Source organism: Miscanthus floridulus, chromosome 17 (assembly GCF_019320115.1).
Source record: "Miscanthus floridulus cultivar M001 chromosome 17, ASM1932011v1, whole genome shotgun sequence".
NCBI lineage: Eukaryota > Viridiplantae > Streptophyta > Magnoliopsida > Poales > Poaceae > Miscanthus > Miscanthus floridulus.
This window is the reverse complement of record NC_089596.1, coordinates 81,321,303-81,339,617: the sequence shown is the minus strand read 5'-3', so window position 1 is coordinate 81,339,617 and position 18,315 is coordinate 81,321,303. Positions and strand designations below refer to the sequence as shown.

Sequence of the window (18,315 nt, the reverse complement as noted above, 5' to 3'; positions counted from 1 at the left end):
AATCCTGTTATTTGGCTACACTTCAGCTTCGATAAGCTTGGGTGCAAGCTGCGGTAGGCAATGATTTATTGATTTAGCAGTACAATCTTGGTGCTTCATTAACACCAAAGGGGGATCCAAAGGAGGCAAGGACTACTAAAAAGCGATGATCCGAGAAGCAGGTTGCAGTAGGGACTGCACCGTCCTTTCGCACCGGGCGACCCGGAGACGGCTTTGTTGCTCATGATTTATGGGCGGGCGTAGTGGGTGGCCCATGCCATGCCATGCCGCTCAACCACTCATCATGCACGTCACTAAATCGAGTGTCCTGTACAACTAAGGGGGTGTCTTGATCCGATTACTAAAATTTAGGAGATGTATCGAAAGAAAGTTGCATAGAATATTTAGATACTAATAAAAAAACAAATTACATAATCCGTTAATACTCCACGAGATAAATTTTTTAAGCCTAATTAATCCGTCATTAGCATATATTTACTGTAGCAAAATATTGTCAAATCATGAACTAATTAGGTTCACACGATTCGTTTCACAAATTAATCATAAACTATGTAATTAGTTTTGTAAGTAGTCTATATTTAATAATCCATATATATGTCAAACGTCCGATAAAACAACGACTAAGGCCCTGTTTGGTTGAGCTGTGGCTGTGGAAAAAAGCTGCTGTGGGCTGTGAGCTATAGAAAAGCTGCTGTGGGCTGTGAGCTGTAGAAAAGCTGAAAGCTGTTTGGTTAAACAAGTATAAAATATACCTTTTATCTTTATCTCTCTTGAAACAACTATGGAAGAGCTTTTTATTCCACCAATTTCGAAAAGCAGAAAGCCAAAAGCCAAAAGCAGAATTAAACCAGCTTTTAAAAATGAACTACGGAAAAGCAGCTGCTTCTGAAAAAGCACCCTCCAAAAACAGCCCCTTTGGTTAGACTTTTGGCTTTTGGAGCCAAAAGCCAAAGCCAAAAACCCAACCAAACATAGCCTAAAATTTAGAAGGACAACCAAACACCCTCTAACTTTACCTCCCCCATGATCATGGCGGCAGCACCCGCAGCATCTGTCCCGCCGGGGCCGGGCCTATTTCTCTCTGGGCTCTCGGTCAAAATTTTCAGCCGCAGGGGAGCATGGAGCAAAACAAATGCTCGAAAAGATTGGTGTCACCCCCTCCAACAGGTCAAAAGATAGCATATATACATCTCTTTCTACCAGTTACATTACATGATGGCTACTTCCACATAAAAAGATAAGAGCTCCTCACAAAAGAGAGAGCTAATAGCATTCACTTTCTCTGAGATCCTGTAGGATTCACCTTCCTCTGGCAGCTCCATTTTCTTTTCCGAAGTGAACACTGACAGCTCCATTTGGCAATCCTAACAAGCAACAGTAACCCTGAGAAACCAGCTGTGCAATAGAGTACGCAATTGGGTGCAATTCTAGTACCAAATTCCAAAAACACTCTTTTAGCCCCGTTCGCTAATCTGAATCTTGGCTGAAACTGGCTAAAAAATAATATTCTGATTGAATTGTTGTGAGAGAAAAACACTGTTCAAGAAACAATAAGAACAAGCCGAACGGGCCAAAAGGAGTTCACAATGCTGTGGAACAATGAGTGTACTAGAGAGGAAAGGCACGGTAGGAGTAGGAGCGCCAAAATTCCAAACACTGTACTGTACCGTAGCTATACCTACAGCACTCAGCAGCAAGTGCTGCCCAGTATGTCCAGAAAGTGCCACTAGAACAGATGGCTTCATTGATGGATCCAGTATACCAACATGTAAGTAAGATCCATTCAAGGAAAATTGCCTTTGGGACAAAAGAAAAGGAAAAAAAAACCTATGCTTGATTTGCTAAAACACTTTTTGCTCAACAGATCTGTACAGCTGCTCCCAGCTGAGGAGGTGAACACTTGCACCGACACTGAACAAACGAATCGAACTGGGAGATTAAAAAAAAATTGAGGCCCTCTGAAGATTACAACTACAAGCTGACCGTACCTGTTCTGCGATGCTGAACCGATCGAGGTTCTTGTGCCGTCGTCAGATCAGAGGAAGGAGATGCCCTGTGATCTCAGTGAGCCACCGCTGTCCGGGATTGCAGAGTGATGCTCTTCTGGCTCGGGATGGCGAGCATGGCGGTGTGGTCCAGGAAGTCCTTGAGCTCCACGACCGACTGCAGTATCCGCCTGAGGTCATCGGTGCGCATGAACCCGGCCGCGCCGAGCCGCCGCACGGCGTAGACGTAGATGGTGAGGCAGCCCTTCCGGAACTTGAACCGTGCCATCTCGCTGCCCGTGAGCCCACGGATGAGCTTCTTGTTCACGTCCCCGAGCGGGATCATGGCGGGCCACAGCTGGTCCACGGCCGCCTTCATGCTCTCGGACTCGAACACGAAGAGCACCACCTTGGACTTCTTGGTGCCCAGGCCCAGCGTCAGCGTGTGCCACGCCTGGTGCGCCAGGATGGTGAAGCTGGTGGGCATGTAGGTGGTGGTGGACGGGAACGGCAGGCTCTGGCACTCGCTCAGGTAAGACGGCGGGATGTCCAGCAGCCGCAGCAGCTCCAGAGGCGACGCCCGCCGCACCGTGAACGACTTCACGATGAACTGGCCCCCGAACCGGATGCCCTTCACGTCGGCGCACGGCTTGAAGTGCGCCGCCTGCTCCTTGCCGGTGCCGCCCGACTGCTTCTCCTTCTCCTTCTCCTTGTGTTTGTGCTTGTGCCTCTTCTTCTCCTCTGCCATGGCGTGCTTTCGGCTGGAGTGAGCTGTGCGGCTGGGGTGGTGCCCGGGGAAAAGGCTGTAATGACGAGTCCCGCAGACTCCCTCCCTCTTCCTTGTGCTGCTGTGACTGCTGGTACCATATCACAAAGGTGTTGTCAGAGTGAAGGGCCAACCGCTTGGGCATCAAGGAAGAGCTTAGCTTTACCATTTTTGTAATGTAATCCGGTTGGTGGGCCAGGCAACGGGAGGAGTTATTGGCATTTGACAACGCCCCCATCTTTGCCATATTCTTATATATATGCATATAAAAAATCTAACACTTGTTTATTTCAGAATCTTTGTACACGCACGCATGCGTGTCTACTTCTGCGCTTATGTATATAGTTTCGGCTGTTCCTTTTCGTGTAGTGTAGCTCTGTGACCCAACTAAGATGATGCTTCTCTGTGCCTGCTCAAAAGGTAGCACATGATTCTAGGCTCTGCTAAGGAAATAATGAGACCCCATTGGCGCGGTGTGCACGCCTGTAAGCCTAATTCCAAAATTTCTTTTCAGATGTTCTTGGACTAGGTTCAAGATGATCAAACAATTTCTCGAAGCAATACAAAGGAAGTACAAAGAGACAAATAAGGTTGATCTAGAGCTGCCAATGAGAGAATCCAAAAATAAAAAGCTATACAAGATAGGTTTTGAAACACACCTGTCCACACAGTTGCAATTGTTCTTGTAAGGAAAAAACCAGTGTTCCTGTCGGCGGATTACGCAAGCAGCAGCAGCAGCAGCAACAACAAGTCTCAGTAGATCAGGTGAGCCATTGCTTTTAGCTTTTGTTGTCCTCTCCACTTCTCAGGTCACAGCAGTTATGAAAGCGAGTGATCTCTCCAATCTGTCGGAGGCTCAATAGGTAAATATCTTGACATGTAAGGCTATCTCCATAGATGGATGTTCCCACACTTGGAAGACTGCTATGCTTAAAAGAGAATTCATTGAGGAATTACTTCAACAGCGACAGCGCAACAACTTATGGCTAGCCCAACACAATTAGATCTTGGTGAATATTGAAACTGTACAGCAAGCTCTCCCAAATCTACAACCAATCCTTTCATTTTGTATTTAATAATGTCTGCTATTGACACATTATGTATCTAAGGCTTCTTTACATAAGAGAATTATCCTACAGTTTTGTTAGTACATGTGGACAGATTCAGATTTATGGACCTGGTAAAAGGTTTACATGTCCAAATAAAAAAAAAAGGCCAGACCCAGTGCCGGAGGCTCCCACATGAGTGGGGTCTGGGGAAGGGAAAAACCGAGGCAAGCCTTCTCCCGCAAAATCTGCGGAGAGGCTGCTTCGAACCCGTGACCTGGTGACTCAGTGAGACAGTTCTCACCACTGCACCAGGCCTACCCTTCCTTACATGTCCAAATCAATTCCGAAATAATAAAAAAAAGCCATAGAACATGGGTCAAAATTACCAGCAATAAAAGCATCAATTTACTGCCAACTCCGTTTTGAAGCTTGCTGTTTCAGATGTGATCCGTTTTGCTTTATTTCTGTCAGCTTGGATCACAGTGGAGAGTAAAGCACAAGAGTGAGCAGACACAAGTACCTAGCGGCCATCTGGCGGTTGATATTAAGCTAAGTACATCGCTAAGGTACAGCTGGATAATGATTTCTCCAGTGTAACAACCAACCAACCAACCTTAACATATAAATGCCCTAGTCTATAGCTCTAAATTGATCTGCACTGATGTGTACGTTAATGAATCAATGTAACAGAAAGCTCATGATCAGAAAGCAGAATAGATGTCACGATGTCATAATCAGAATTCAGAACTACATGTCTACTAGTAGAATGGAAGAAAGTTGTGAGTGAAGCACGAGAGAGTTGGCTCACCAACTAAAGAGTCAAGCCATTACATAGTTGGCCTTGAACTGAGGTATTGCCGTAGAAAGGATGATGAACATCCCCTGGAAGAGGCTACCATAAAAGGAAAAAATTAATCAGCAGCACAGAATGTACATAGATGCATCAAATGTAAAGTAAAATATCTACCAATACAGTTCATATGTGCCTTGTAAGCTAAGAATACAAAAAAAAGAGGGATCACCAGCAAGTACACTAGTACATCGAACCGGGATGCAATACTTCTGTAAAGGAAGCTCATTATGTTACCTGAACAAAAAGTGTTTCCGCTTCAATTGTTCTGGACTGAAATCCAGTGTTCTAATGATATAAGGACAATCACTTAAATCACCTAGGTGAGCATGTACTATACAACGACATTCTTCATGTGAGCCATCTGATGGATCAAAGAAGAATCAACTGCCCCTGACAAAGAAACAACTGCCTCTATCGAAGATCAACTGCCGCTGACACTTTCAAGGCTTGGCCTCGATCCTTACTCGCGAGCTTGGCCCCGAGTTAATTGACAACTGCCACACCATCTCAACGGCACCGACTCGCTGCACGATGGAATAGATAGGATATATAAATAAATACAATATACCTAAGAGATGCGAAACCCTAGGAAGCAAGCAATTTAGATACGAAATTGAAACGACTGGCTTGCTACCTGATGAACCGGTGATTCGATGAAAAGATAAGCGACACGCGGGGAACCATTGAATCTAGGGTTAGGGTTTGCGGTGAGCAGTGAATCAACAGCCCTGAATGTAATTGAAATCAGTGCTGTGATGAATAGCAAGGTCACGGCGAAGTTGTGATATGGATGCTAGGGCACGACGGTAGTGTCTTACTAGCGCTGTGCAGAAGCTGGGGCTGGATCAAGGCAGAGCTAGGGCACTGGCGGCACTGACGCTCGGGCTAGGGAGCTAAGGCACGAGCTGCTGGCCTAGGGCATGGTAGCGCTGATGCTCGAGCTGGGGAGCTGAGGCACGTGCTGCTGGCCTAGGGCACGGCGGCGCTGTCGGTGGTGGCGTGAACCTGGGTAGCACAGCGGTGGCTCAAGTAGCTCTGGCGTAGGGATGGCAGCATGGGTAGAGGCGAGCACGGGCAAGAGGCACGTGGCGTGGTGAAGCTGTTGCGCGATCAGAGGCACGACGTTGAGCAGGGCACGGTGGGCTATGGTGGCACGGGGTTGCTGGCATGAAGGACGGTGGCTAGGGCTTGCGGTGATGTTGGCGCAGAGATGGAGGCAGGTTGGGGTAGGTCAACATCGCACTGAGACTAAACTAAGGTGCCCCCCCCCGAGTCAGAGAAGGAATACGGGAAAAGAGATCTATTGCCCACCCATTTCTATTGAACCGGACGCTCTGGTGGTAGCGGGACCGGACCGCTACCACCCAAGCGTCCGATCGATTCCAGAGAGGTCCAAATCCTCTAAAATCATGACTGAACACGGTCCGGTGGAACACCGACCGGATGTAGTCCAGAGAGTTCCGGTCACCTAGCCTTGACATCTTCATCATCGACCGGACGCTGAAGCTCCTTCTGACCAACAGCTTTAGGAAAACACTGTTTCAGCGTCCGGTCCCTCCTTCAGCAAATCTTCAAGTCATTCGCGCTTGCCATGTTCCCAATCAAGTTCCCAACTCCAATAAGATCCAAATAACACCAATTGGGACTGATGTGAGTGACCTCTCTCAAACCCTCAAGTTTTTCAAATATTTGCCTTAGGCTATAATTCTTTTTTAAGAAATTAGGCAATAAGAGGGCATTTATTATAAACGACAAAACAACATTCATGCATATGCAATACTTGAATGTAAATCTAGTTGCTTGTCAAGTTTGATCCAAGGTTAAGCTTCTTCACACACTTTTTGGCGGTTATCTTAACCATGTTAGACAAGCCCTATATGCATTATAAAGCATTAAACATGTTGTATATTACAATGCAATACAAGGGACAACACAAGCTCAATTTTTAGTGAAGTTACTAAAATCAAGCACATTTAGTTCGTTCCGCAATCTACAAAATGTTGCCTCATCTAGCGGTTTAGTAAAGATATCCGCCAATTGATCATCGGTCCTTACACCTTCTAGTGATATATCATTTTTAGCAACATGATCTCTAAAAAAGTTATGGCGGATATCTATGTGCTTGGTGTGAGAGTGTTGAACCGGATTATTTGCAAGTTTTACCGCACTTTTCATTGTCGCACAAAAGATGGTACTTTATCTAGAACTACACTATAGTCTAGCAAAGTTTATTTCATGTAAAGTATTTATGCACAACAAGCACCCGCGGCAATGTATTCCGCTTCGGCGGTGGACAAAGCCACACTATTTTGTTTCTTGGAGGACCAAGACACAAGTGATCTACCAAGCAAATGGCACCCTCCGGATGTGCTCTTTCTATCAACTTGCAACCGGCATAGTCTGAATCGGAATAGCCAACTAATTCAAATATAGCTCCTTTGGGATACCAAAGGCCAATACTTGGTGTGTGCTTAAGATACCTAAGGATTCTTTTTACGGCAATTAAATGAGTTTCCTTAGGATTAGCTTGAAACCTAGCACACATACACACACTAAACATGATGTCGGGCCTAGATGCGGTCAAATACAACAAGCTACCAATCATAGAGCGGTAGAGAGTTTGATCAACCGGGTTACCTCCCTCATCTAGGTCGAGATGTCCATTGGTTGGCATTGGAGTCTTGATTGGCTTACATTCATCCATCTTGAATCTTTTGAGAAGATCATTAGTATATTTCTCTTGAGAGATGAAAATCCCTTCTCTCATTTGCTTGACTTGAAAACCAAGAAAGAATGTAAGCTCTCCAATCATTGACATCTCGAACTCCTTCGACATCAATTCACCAAATTCTTTGCATGAATCTTCATTTGATGATCCAAAGATGATATCATCAACATACACTTGACAAATGAAGATATGCCCATCAAGCTTCTTGGTGAATAGTGTGGTGTCGACCTTCCCAATGGTGAAGCCCTTCTCAATGAGGAAGTCCCTAAAGGCGCTCATACCAAGCTCTTGGGGCTTGCTTAAGCCCATATAATGCCTTGGACAACCTATAAACATGATTAGGATATCTAGGGTCTTCAAACCGGGAGGTTGATCAACATAGACTAGTTCATTAATAAAGCCATTTAAAAAAGCACTTTTCACATCCATTTGATAAAGTTTTATTTCATGATGTGATGCATATGCAAGGAGGATACATATGGCTTCTAATCTTGCAACCAGGGCAAAGGTCTCTCCAAAATCCAAACCTTCAACTTGAGAGAACCCCTTTGCAACTAGTCTTGCCTTGTTCCTCACAACAACACCTTGATCATCTTGCTTGTTTCAGAACACCCACTTTGTTCCAATGACTCTTGCACCTTTTGGCCGCTCTTCAAGAGTCCAAACTTCATTGCGGGTGAAGTTGTTCAACTCTTCATGCATGGCATTTATCCAATTCGGATGTTGAAGAGCTTCTTCTACCTTAGTAGGCTCAAAGCAAGAGACAAAAGAGTGATGAGCAATAAATGAAGCAAGTTTTTGAGATCGAGTCATTACACCCTTTGATGGACTCCCTATGATGAGATCTTGTGGATGATCTTGAAGTAGGGGTGTATTTCTTCTATTGACCACTTGAGGGGGAGGTTGTGGAGCATCAATATCTTGTGCTTGTACCACCATTTGTTCATGGGAGACATGAGTGTCTTCATTTTCTACTCTCCCATCTTTTTCATCATCTTGTGGCACACTTGATGAAGAAGGTGGATCAATCACTTGTACATCATCTTCATCATCTTTAGGCTTGATGTCTCCAACCGGAATGTTCTTCATAGCCTCCCTCAATGGTTCATCACCTACATCATCAAGATTCTCATGTGCTCCTTGGGAGCCGTTAGATTCATCAAATTCCACTATCATATGTTTGCTTCAACCAAGCCAGTGGCATGATTAAATACTCTATATGCTTTGGACTTTGATGAGTAACCAACAAGAAAAGCTAATATCACAACGTCTTTGAAACTTCCCTAGGTGTTGCCGCTTCTTATAGATGTAGCATTTGCAACCAAACACCCTAAAGAAGGAGACGTCCGGCTTCTTTCCATTGAGCAACTTATAAGGTGTCTTGCCAAGGAACTTTTGAAGGAATAGGCGGTTGGATGCATAGCATGCGGTGTTGATTGCTTCCGCCCATAGAGCTTCAGGGGTGTTGTACTCATCAAGCATTGTTCTTGCAAGAGTGATCAATGTCCGATTCTTCCTCTCAACTACACCATTTTGTTGAGGAGTATATGTTGCGGAGACTTCATGTTTGATTCCAACTTCATCACAATAAGCTTCTATGTTTGTGTTGTCAAATTCTTTCCCATTGTCACTTCTTATCTTCTTGAGCTTCACTTCAAATTCATTTTGTGCTCTCTTGGCAAACTTCTTGAAGCAAGATGCAACTTTGGATTTGTCATGAAGGAAGAATACCCATGTATACCTTGAATAATCATCAACAATCACAAGACAATAAAGATTTCCTCCCAAACTCTTGTATGTTGTTGGTCCAAATAAATCCATGTGAAGGAGTTCTAGCACTCTTGCGGTTGACATGAAAGCTTTTGTTGGATGGGTATTTGCAACTTGCTTGCCGGCTTGACATGCACTATAAAGCTTGTCCTTCTCAAACTTCACATCCTTCAACCCTCTCACCAAATCATTCTTCATAAGCTTCTTGAGTGAGCTCATCCCAACATGAGCAAGTCTTCTATGCCATAGCCACCCAAGTGTTGTTTTGGTGAATAGGCATGTCTTCAAGTTTGCATCTTCGGAGGTGAAGTCCACTAGATATAGGTTGTTGTATCTAAATCCTTTGAATATCACATGATCATCATCCTTCTTGGATACAACAACCTCCTTCTTGGTAAACAAGCATTGGAAGCCAAGATCACACAATTGTCCAACGGATAGCAAGTTGAAACTCAATGAAGCAACATATAGCACATTGGAGATGGAATGATCATTTGATATTGCCACTTTGCCCAATCCTTTGACCTTGCCCTTTGAGTTATCTCCAAATGTGATTCTTTCTTGCCCATCTACTTCTTCATCAAGTGAGGTGAACATATGAGGATCAGCCGGTCATATGTTGTGTGCAACCACTATCAATAACCCAATGACTTCCACTGGTCTTGTAGTTCACCTATACACAAGAGATCAAGCTTTAGGAACCCAAACTTATTGAGGGCCCTTCACCTTCTCAACAAGTGACTTTGCAACCCAAATTTTCTTAGGCCTATTCTTAGTTGGAGGACCTAAGAACATCACTTTCATCTTTCCACTAGAATCCTTTCTAAGCATGTAGTGAGCATTGAAGGCAAAGGGTCTAGCATGCTTGGGCAAGGGTTGTGGTGGTGGAGTTTGGCACTCATGAGCAAAGTGGCCTTCTTGTCCATACTCAAAGCATCTCTTTGGCTTTGGCTTTGATTGTTGTTGTTGAGCTTGAGCCTTCTTCTCTTTGTTTGCCATGTACCCAATGCCACTTCTATCCATCTTCATGACGGTGTTCATTAGAAGCTCACTTTGAAGATACTTGCCTCTAGTGAACTTGCTCAATCCAATCTTGAGATGCTTCTTTTCCAACTTGAGCTTCTTGTTCTCTTCCTTGAGTGCATCACTACTTTTATCTTCCTTGAGTGCAACATTGTTTCTTTCTTCCTTGAGTTTCTTGTTTTCTTCTTTTAGCTTCTCATTCTCAAGAATCAAGTCACCATCATGATCAAGAGTTTCTAGCACAATGGTGTTGTTGATTTTGAACTCTTCAAACTCTTTCTTTAGCTTTTCATTGTCATACTTGAGCTTGACATACTCATCATAGTCATTGCACTCAACCACTTGCTTGCCTTTGCCACTAGATCCTTGCTCAATGCTCTCATCAATTAAGTCATCACATGATGTAGCTATATCAATCTTAACAACATCATTAGTAGCATCATGTGGCTCATTGGGTAAAAATTCTTGAGCAATAATAAGATTGTCATGATTAATCTTGAGAGTAGTATATTCATCTTTTAGTTTGCTATGGCTAGTGATGAGCTCTTTGTGCACCCACTCAAGTTTATCATGTTTATCTTTAAGCCCTTTCTTAGAAGATTTGAGCTCCTTGAGTTTGGATGACATAGCATCATTTGCTTCTCTAAGCTCAACACTAGCCTTTTTGGCTATCTCACATTTAGCTAAAAGAGAATCATTCTTAATCTCAAGCTTTTCATTTTTAGCTCAAGTCTTTATAATGATCTTAGTGTATTTCTTTAGCAATTTAGCAAGATCATCATAAGTAGGTGACTCATATTCATCATCGCTATCACTATCACTATCACTATCATCATTATGAGCATGATCATCACCACTACTATCATCATCATGTGATACCTTGCGTTCACCCTTGGCCATAAGGCATAGGTGTGTAGAGGATGATGGCGGTGGTGGCGGTGAAGATGATAAGTCAATAGCAATGGCGGCCACCTTCTCATTGTCACTTTCATCATCGGATGATCCACTAGATGAATCAATGTTCGTGAGCTAATCACCGATGATGTAAGCCTTTCCACTCTTCTTCTTCTTATGGAAATCCTTCTTCTTGCCATCTCTCTTCTTGTATGGCTTGTTCTTTTTCTTCTCATCTTCATCTTCATTGCTTGAGTCATCTTTCTTGCCCTTGTTCTTGTTCTTGAACTTATCTTTCTTGGGCTTTGTGCATTGGTGAGCTAGATGACCAAGTTCTCCACAATTGTAGCAATCCATCTCGGAGATTGGCTTCCGTCTAGAGCTTGTGAAGAACTTCTTCTTCTTGCCATCAAACTTGATGCCACTCTTGTTGAGCTTCTTTAGCATCTTGGTGGTCTTCTTCACCATGAGAGCAAGACTTTCATCATCAACTTCATCATCACTTGAGCTCTCATACTCAAGTCTTGCCTTGCCCTTCTCTTGGCTAGCTTTGAATGCTAAGTCCTTATCTTTTTTCTTGGTAGAGGATGAGCCATCTTATGGAGTGATGTGCATGTACATCTCATGAGCATTGATCTTTCCCAAGATTTGTGTCGGTGTAGCGGTGGAAAGATCACCTTGATGTAGCACGGTCACAATATGCCTATATTTGTCAATGGGGAGGACACTCAAGATCTTTCTTACAACATCGGATGGTTGCATTTGAGTGAGTCCAAGCCCATTGACTTCCTCTACAAGAACATTCAAACGTGAATACATTTCATTAGCATATTCTTTAGGAAGCATTTCAAAAGAGTTGAGCTTTTTCATGATAAGATGATAGCATTCCCCATGCTCACTCTTAGTTCTCTCATAGAGCGCACAAACGTCCGACCATAGTGCATGGGTGTTTTTGTGGTTCCTCACCCGATTGAACACATCTTTGCAAAGGCCTCTAAAGATGGTGTTTCGAGCCTTTACATTCTATTTCTCGTAATTTACCTCATCGCCTTGTAGGTTAGTAGCATCACGAGGTTTTGGGAAGCCTTGTGAGGCGGCTCTAAGTATACCAACATCTAGAGCCTCAAGATACGCCTCCATGCGAATTTTCCAATAAGGAAAGTCATCTCCCTCAAAGATAGGAGGAGGTCCATCCCCATGAGACATCTTGCTCTAGGCGGTTAAGCCTAAATAAGTGAGCACGAGGCTCCGATACCAATTGAAAGGATCAAGATGCCCAAGAGGGGGGGGTGAATTGGGCTAATTCTAATTTTTTTTGCAATAATTAAATCCTATGGTTAGCCCAATTAACCCCTTGTGCCTAGAAAGTGTTCCTAATTGTTCTACCGCACAAAAGACTTACAACCTAAGTTCCAATCCTACTCTAGCATGGCAATTCTAAGAATGTAAAGACATGAATTGAATTGCTCAAAGTAAATGCTCAAAGTAAATAGAGATGAAGGAACGCAGCGATGTTTTGCCGAGGTATCGGAGAGTCGCCACTCCCCACTAGTCCTCGTTGAAGCACCCGCGCAAGGGTGTAGATCCCCCTTCATCCGCGCAAGGATCAAGTGCTCTCTACGGGTTGATTCTTAGACACTCCGTCGCGGTGAATCACCCAACCGCTCACAACGTGAGTTGGGTCACCCACAAGCTCCGCCGGGTGATCACCAAACTCCCAATCACCACCAAGCCGTCTAGGTGATGGCGATCACCAAGAGTAACAAGCACGAACTCTCACTTGACCACGACAAGCCTAATGAGAAGGTGGATGCACACTTTGCTACTCTTGATCTTCACTAATGAGGGCTCTCTTTGGGATTCTCAAATCTCAATCACCTCACAAGGACCTTGCTCTTCTTGGCACTCTCTAAGGTGTTTCTCAGCTGTTGGAATGAGCAAAAGTACCCCCACACACAAGTGGAGGTGGTATTTATAACACCGGCTGAAAAACAAACCGTTATGTGCCTCTACGGGGTGACCGGACGCTCCGGTCATGTTGACCAGATGCTCCGGTTAGTATACCCCGAACTCCAGTGTTTACAGTGAGACCGGACGCTGGCCAGTGTCCGGTCAGCACTGACCGGACGTGTCCGGTCGTGATTTTCCCTCTCTGGAACCTTACTAGAGTCGACCGAACACTGGCCCTCAGCGTCCGGTACCATGACCTCGCAGCGTCCGGTCAAACCAGACGCAATCACCTTGGTCAAATGAACTGATCGAACCCTGAGCCAGCGTCCGGTCAGTATTTGACCCTCCATTTACTTCCAACTCTCAAACATATGTGAATGAAGTTTGCTCCATTGGATCATAGGGCTGTTTTGGAGTTACCTAGTGCTAGTTTTAACAAGTGTGCACCACACCTAACTCACTAGACTCACCTAGGTCAAGCTACCCATTCATACCCCCCTTAATAGTACGGCCAAAAGAAAAACAAAGTCGTAAACTACTCTAAGTGTCTCTCCAACTCCAATCGACACTTAGAACTAGTCCATCCTTAACCTTGTCGTCCATCCTTTGAAAACCAAAACAATTTCCATCATAGGGGCATGACAACCATGATTGCCCAATCGATCTCTATTACCATGACCTAACTCAATTGTTTCTGCAAAACACACGTTAGTCACAGTAATCATGTATTATCATTAATTACCGAAACCTAACTAGGGGCCTAGATGCTTTTAGAGTGGAGTAAGTATTTATACCCCCTCATTCAAAACATAACGTTTAGAGGCTGAGTCATCACTCTGTGGGATGACCGGACGCTCCGATTAGGGTAACCGGATGCTCCGGTCAGTTGTGCCCGCCACTGCGCCAGAAAGAGCCATTAAGTTCTGACTAGACTCTGACCAGCGACCGGTCAGCACCCACCGGACGCGTTCAGTCAAGAAAAAGCCTCTCTAGAACCTCTCTGGAGTCGACCGAACGCAGGCACCCCAGCGCCCGGTGCTCCTCCACTCAGCATTCGGTCAGTACCAGACAACTATAGTTGATTGACCAGACTCTAACCAGCGTCCGGTCAGCACACACCGGACGCGTTCGGTAAAAAAAAACTCTCTAGAACCCCTCTGGAGTGGACCGAACGCAGGCACCCTAGCGTCCGGTGCTCCTCCACTCAGCGTCCGGTCAGTACCAGATGACTATAGTTGATCAAATGAACTGATCAGACTCACCCTCTAGTGTCCGGTCACAACCAGACCAGCGTTCGGTCAGTCATTTGACCCTCCATTCACTTCCAACTCAAAATCCTATGTGAATGAAGTTGACTCCAATTGATCTTAGGGCTATTCCTGAGCTACCTAGTGCTAGGTTTGACAAGTGTGCACCACACCTAACCCACTAGACTCACCTAGGTCAAGCTACTAGTCCATACCCCCCTTTATAGTATGGCCAAAGGAAAAACAAAGTCCTAAACTACTCTAAGTGTATCTCCAACACCAAACGACACTTATAACTAGTCCGTCCTTTACTTTGTCATCCATCCTTTGAAAACTGAAACGATTTCCATTGACAGGGGCTTGACAACCATGATTGCCCAATCAATTTCCATTACCATGACCTAACTAAAATTGCCTCTGCAAAACACACGTTAGTCATAGTAATCTCGTGTCATCATTAATCACCGAAACCTAACTAGGGGCTAGATGCTTTCACCTTTGTGATGAAAAATAGTAAGTTAGCTGCTATTATGTGATGAATGTTTGTTTATACTGTTGTAGTACTCTAATTGTTGTTATATTATTCTCATATGTTATTGCATTCTGAACAAATGAACAATCTTTATATTCATCATTCAACATTGATTCATTCATTCATCCATCCATCCATACATCCCTGATAGGGCTCAAGTTGGATGAGTGGCAACAGATAGGGCTGAGGACATATATATAGGAGGAGAAGCCTAGGGGCTCAGTTGGCGCCAATAACCCTGGCTTTGGCGCCAAAACGCTCGGCCTGGGGCTGGCCTGGGAATGGCACATAAGCAAACCAACTAGTTCACAGAGCCTCTCAAGCTTAAGGGCATCTGTCATTTGGCTGCGCTGTTACCCACCGTTGGGAGCAAAACTGGACGGAATAACGTGTTGGACAAAAGAGTTTAGCGTCATGGCACCAGGGTCCGTGTAAACTTTTTGGTGGCATGTAGGAATGGAGCATCTTTCATAATGGCACACAGAGAAAAGGCTCATAAATCAGCTACAAGCAGCAACCAGTTTGAACTAATTGAAACTTATTGCAAGCAGCGGTAACTGATTGGAACTAGATTAAAATCCATTTAAACTTTAAAGAAATTGCAACCAGCTTAAATTGAGTCAAAATCAGTTGAAATCAGCTGGAACCAATTGCAACCTATTGAAAACAGTAAACACTAGTGTAAAGCAGTTGCAACTAATTACAGTGAACCACTTAGAGTTAAAGGATCAAGATAATACCACTTTGAAAGTTCATGAATATAGATGAGAATGTGAAAAAAGCTTGAGGAGTCATGATGCATTTAGGATATGTTTGGTAAAATTCTCCTCCTAGCTTCTTCGAGCAGATTCCGTGGAGTTCAACCAAACGGTTAAAATGCAACCGAATTCTGGTGAGAGCCGAGAAAAATCGCTTCTCTATTTACAGGACTAGCTAAGAGCTAAAAAAAAATTCTCTAGTGCTCCTCATTCAATCACCACAAAATCACTCCAGAATCACTTCTCAGCTACTCCTTATCTTACTCTTTCACCAAATCGCTCCATCAGAGAATTAATTAAATGTAAAGTTCGAAAATCAGAAAGTGGAGTTGTACCAAATAACACTTAGGGCTTGTTTGCGCCGAGGCCCAGCTGCCCACTTACCAAAACCAAGCTGCCTCTGTCCAACCGTCGTTGTGCCTTGTGATGCATTCGACCTGGGCCGCTGCCTGAAAAGTAGCTAAGCTCGGTTCACAGGCTGGGCCAACCACGCCCAATATGGCGTGCTTTTTTGTTGTGACCTAGGCCAGCCCAGTTTGCACTGGCTTCAGAGAGTTTAATGTGAATATCAGCTAGGCGATGTTGGTACGCCGTACGCACCAACTTTAATCTTCCACATCGACTTCACTAGTATGGTAGGGCCAATAGCTTTGCCCCAGGAATTTCAATCAAAGTTCTCATCATATTATCATCATATAAATGAAAACCAAAAGGTGAAAGCGAAGGAGGAAGTCCAAAGTTGTTGATAATAAAGCGTGAATGTACAAAGCAAATAAACAAGTTTAAGGGGCAAAATATTATGCTCAGAGTTATCTCGCACAAAAGAAGCCCCCAATCCTCGTGATCACCTTGTGCAGTGTCTCCACTCTCCAGGACTCCACCATCGCCCTCATGAAGTCACGACTCTCGAACCATTTGGGCATTGCGGCATTGGCTTGGGCTGCCAAGCTGGTACAATGACATGTGCACGCTGTCCCAGTCTGGTGCTCACACAGACACACCCCCCCCAGCCGAGATGATGCACGGCATGGCAAGCCCACGTTGCGCCGCAGGATCGGACCGCTGCAGCCAGCGGTGCTATGACTTTTTTTTTTTGGCACCCGTCCGTCCCCGCTGATTTTTTTTTAATTTTAATATTTTTTATAACTAATTTTAAATCTAACACTGTAAGTTTTTTTTTAAAAAAACTAACAAATGCCTGTGCCAAAAAACTAACAAATACCTGTGCCGCGCCATGTATGGTGGCGCGGCAGAGGTCTGACGTGGCGACGACCGGTTTCGGTGACCGTTGACGTGGCAGCTCTCGTCGCGCCATCGACCTTGGCGCGGTAGTGCCGCGCCCTGATCCGTGGCGCGGCAGAGCCGAATAAATACGGGCGGGCAGGCGGGCGGGCGGCAGGCGGGCGGGCAGGGTGCGTGCGGGCGGGCAGGCCACGCTGTATTTATTCGGCTTTGTCGCGCCATGGATCAGGGCGCGGCACTGCCGTGCCAAGATCGGTGGCGCGGCAAGAGCTGCCACGTCAACGGTCACCGAAACCGGTCGTCGCCACGTCAGACCTCTGCTACGCCACCATGTATGGCGCGACACAGACATTTGGCCGCGCCAGGACAATAGGCGCGACAAAAAATGTTAGTTTTTTTTTAAAAACTTGTATCGTTAGATTTAAAATTAGTTATCAAAAAATGTTAAAATTAAAAAAAATTCTCCCCACTCGAGGCCATGAGACCAACCGTACCAGAGCTCGTTGTCAACCCCCAAAACAGCACGAGAACAAGGAGAGGCAGGCAGAAAAGTCTTCCGCGATTGGAAGGGCGCCTGCGAAAGCCGAAGGACCGGCCCCAGCCCCTAGGCCCCAGCGGCAGCACCAGAACATGCGCGCGCCAGTGCCAGTGTGCCAGCCACCAGCCATGGGCTCCGGGCTCGCGACGCGCCAGCCAGCCAAGGCCGGCAGGCGGTTGCCCATGCACCGCCACATGAGCGCATAAATACGTCTCGATCTGCTTTCCCTGCCCGGTCGGCTCGCGCCCGGCGGGACCCCGGCGGCATGATTGGAATTGAAGCTCTCCCATGCATCGCCACGGTTTGGAAGACGATGATCGAGAGCATGCGGCCGGGACCGGGAGTCAATCAGGCTGGTGTGTCCGGTGTCCCCCTCGCTCGGCTTTTTCGGCGTAAACCCGGTGCGCCAGAAATTAGCTGGGCATGCCGGGGACGGGGAGGGATGGCTCGGCAAATGCCAAACCTCGCAACGCTGCCAACGCACCCCATCAGCCAGCTGCTAGCTACCGCTCGGCTACAGGGCCCTGTTGGGCTCGTTAAATTTTGGCTGAAACTGAGACTGAAAAACACAGTTCTGGTTGAATTGTTGTGAAAGAAAAATAATGTTTCGAATGAAAAAACAAGCCGAACAAGCCGAATATGAGGTAAGCCAAACGGAGCCATTATATACACGAGCTGCCAAATTGCGGCGCTGTCATGCTGAGATGTTTCGCTGCGTCGGTCGCTGGAGGACTACGATCTCGATCCATGTTCAGATAAGGACACATTCATTAGTATAATCTCTTCGTACCCAAGACTGGTACAACGACTTCAGCATGTACATAAACGCTTCCAGGTCCAGGTCCTGTTTGGTATGATTCAGTTCTTTTTCCACACGGATTGAGTAGAAACGGTGCGGAATCCTGTTATTTGGCTACACTTCAGCTTCGATAAGCTTGGGTGCAAGCTGCGGTAGGCAATGATTTATTGATTTAGCAGTA

The 18,315-nt window shown here is 45.3% G+C and overlaps 1 protein-coding gene across 3 annotated transcripts; it reads right to left on the bottom strand.

The window, feature by feature from the left end:
• Nucleotides 1-660: 660 nt before the first annotated feature.
• LOC136518303 (uncharacterized) lies at nt 661-4,679 on the bottom strand. 3 transcript variants are annotated; one of them, XM_066511957.1, is made up of 4 exons: nt 4,609-4,679; nt 3,411-3,596; nt 1,989-2,842; nt 661-1,364 (listed from the first exon to the last, which is right to left on the bottom strand). In XM_066511957.1, exon 3 carries the CDS (start codon nt 2,731-2,733, stop codon nt 2,062-2,064), a length of 672 nt encoding a protein of 223 aa, XP_066368054.1. In that variant the 5' UTR covers nt 2,734-2,842; nt 3,411-3,596; nt 4,609-4,679; the 3' UTR covers nt 661-1,364; nt 1,989-2,061. The 3 variants fall into 3 exon arrangements, with proteins under 3 accessions (XP_066368054.1, XP_066368055.1, XP_066368053.1); XM_066511958.1 differs by having other exon boundaries at nt 1,989-2,839; XM_066511956.1 differs by lacking the exons at nt 3,411-3,596; nt 4,609-4,679 and having other exon boundaries at nt 1,989-2,872.
• Between the last annotated feature and the right edge of the window lie 13,636 nt (nt 4,680-18,315).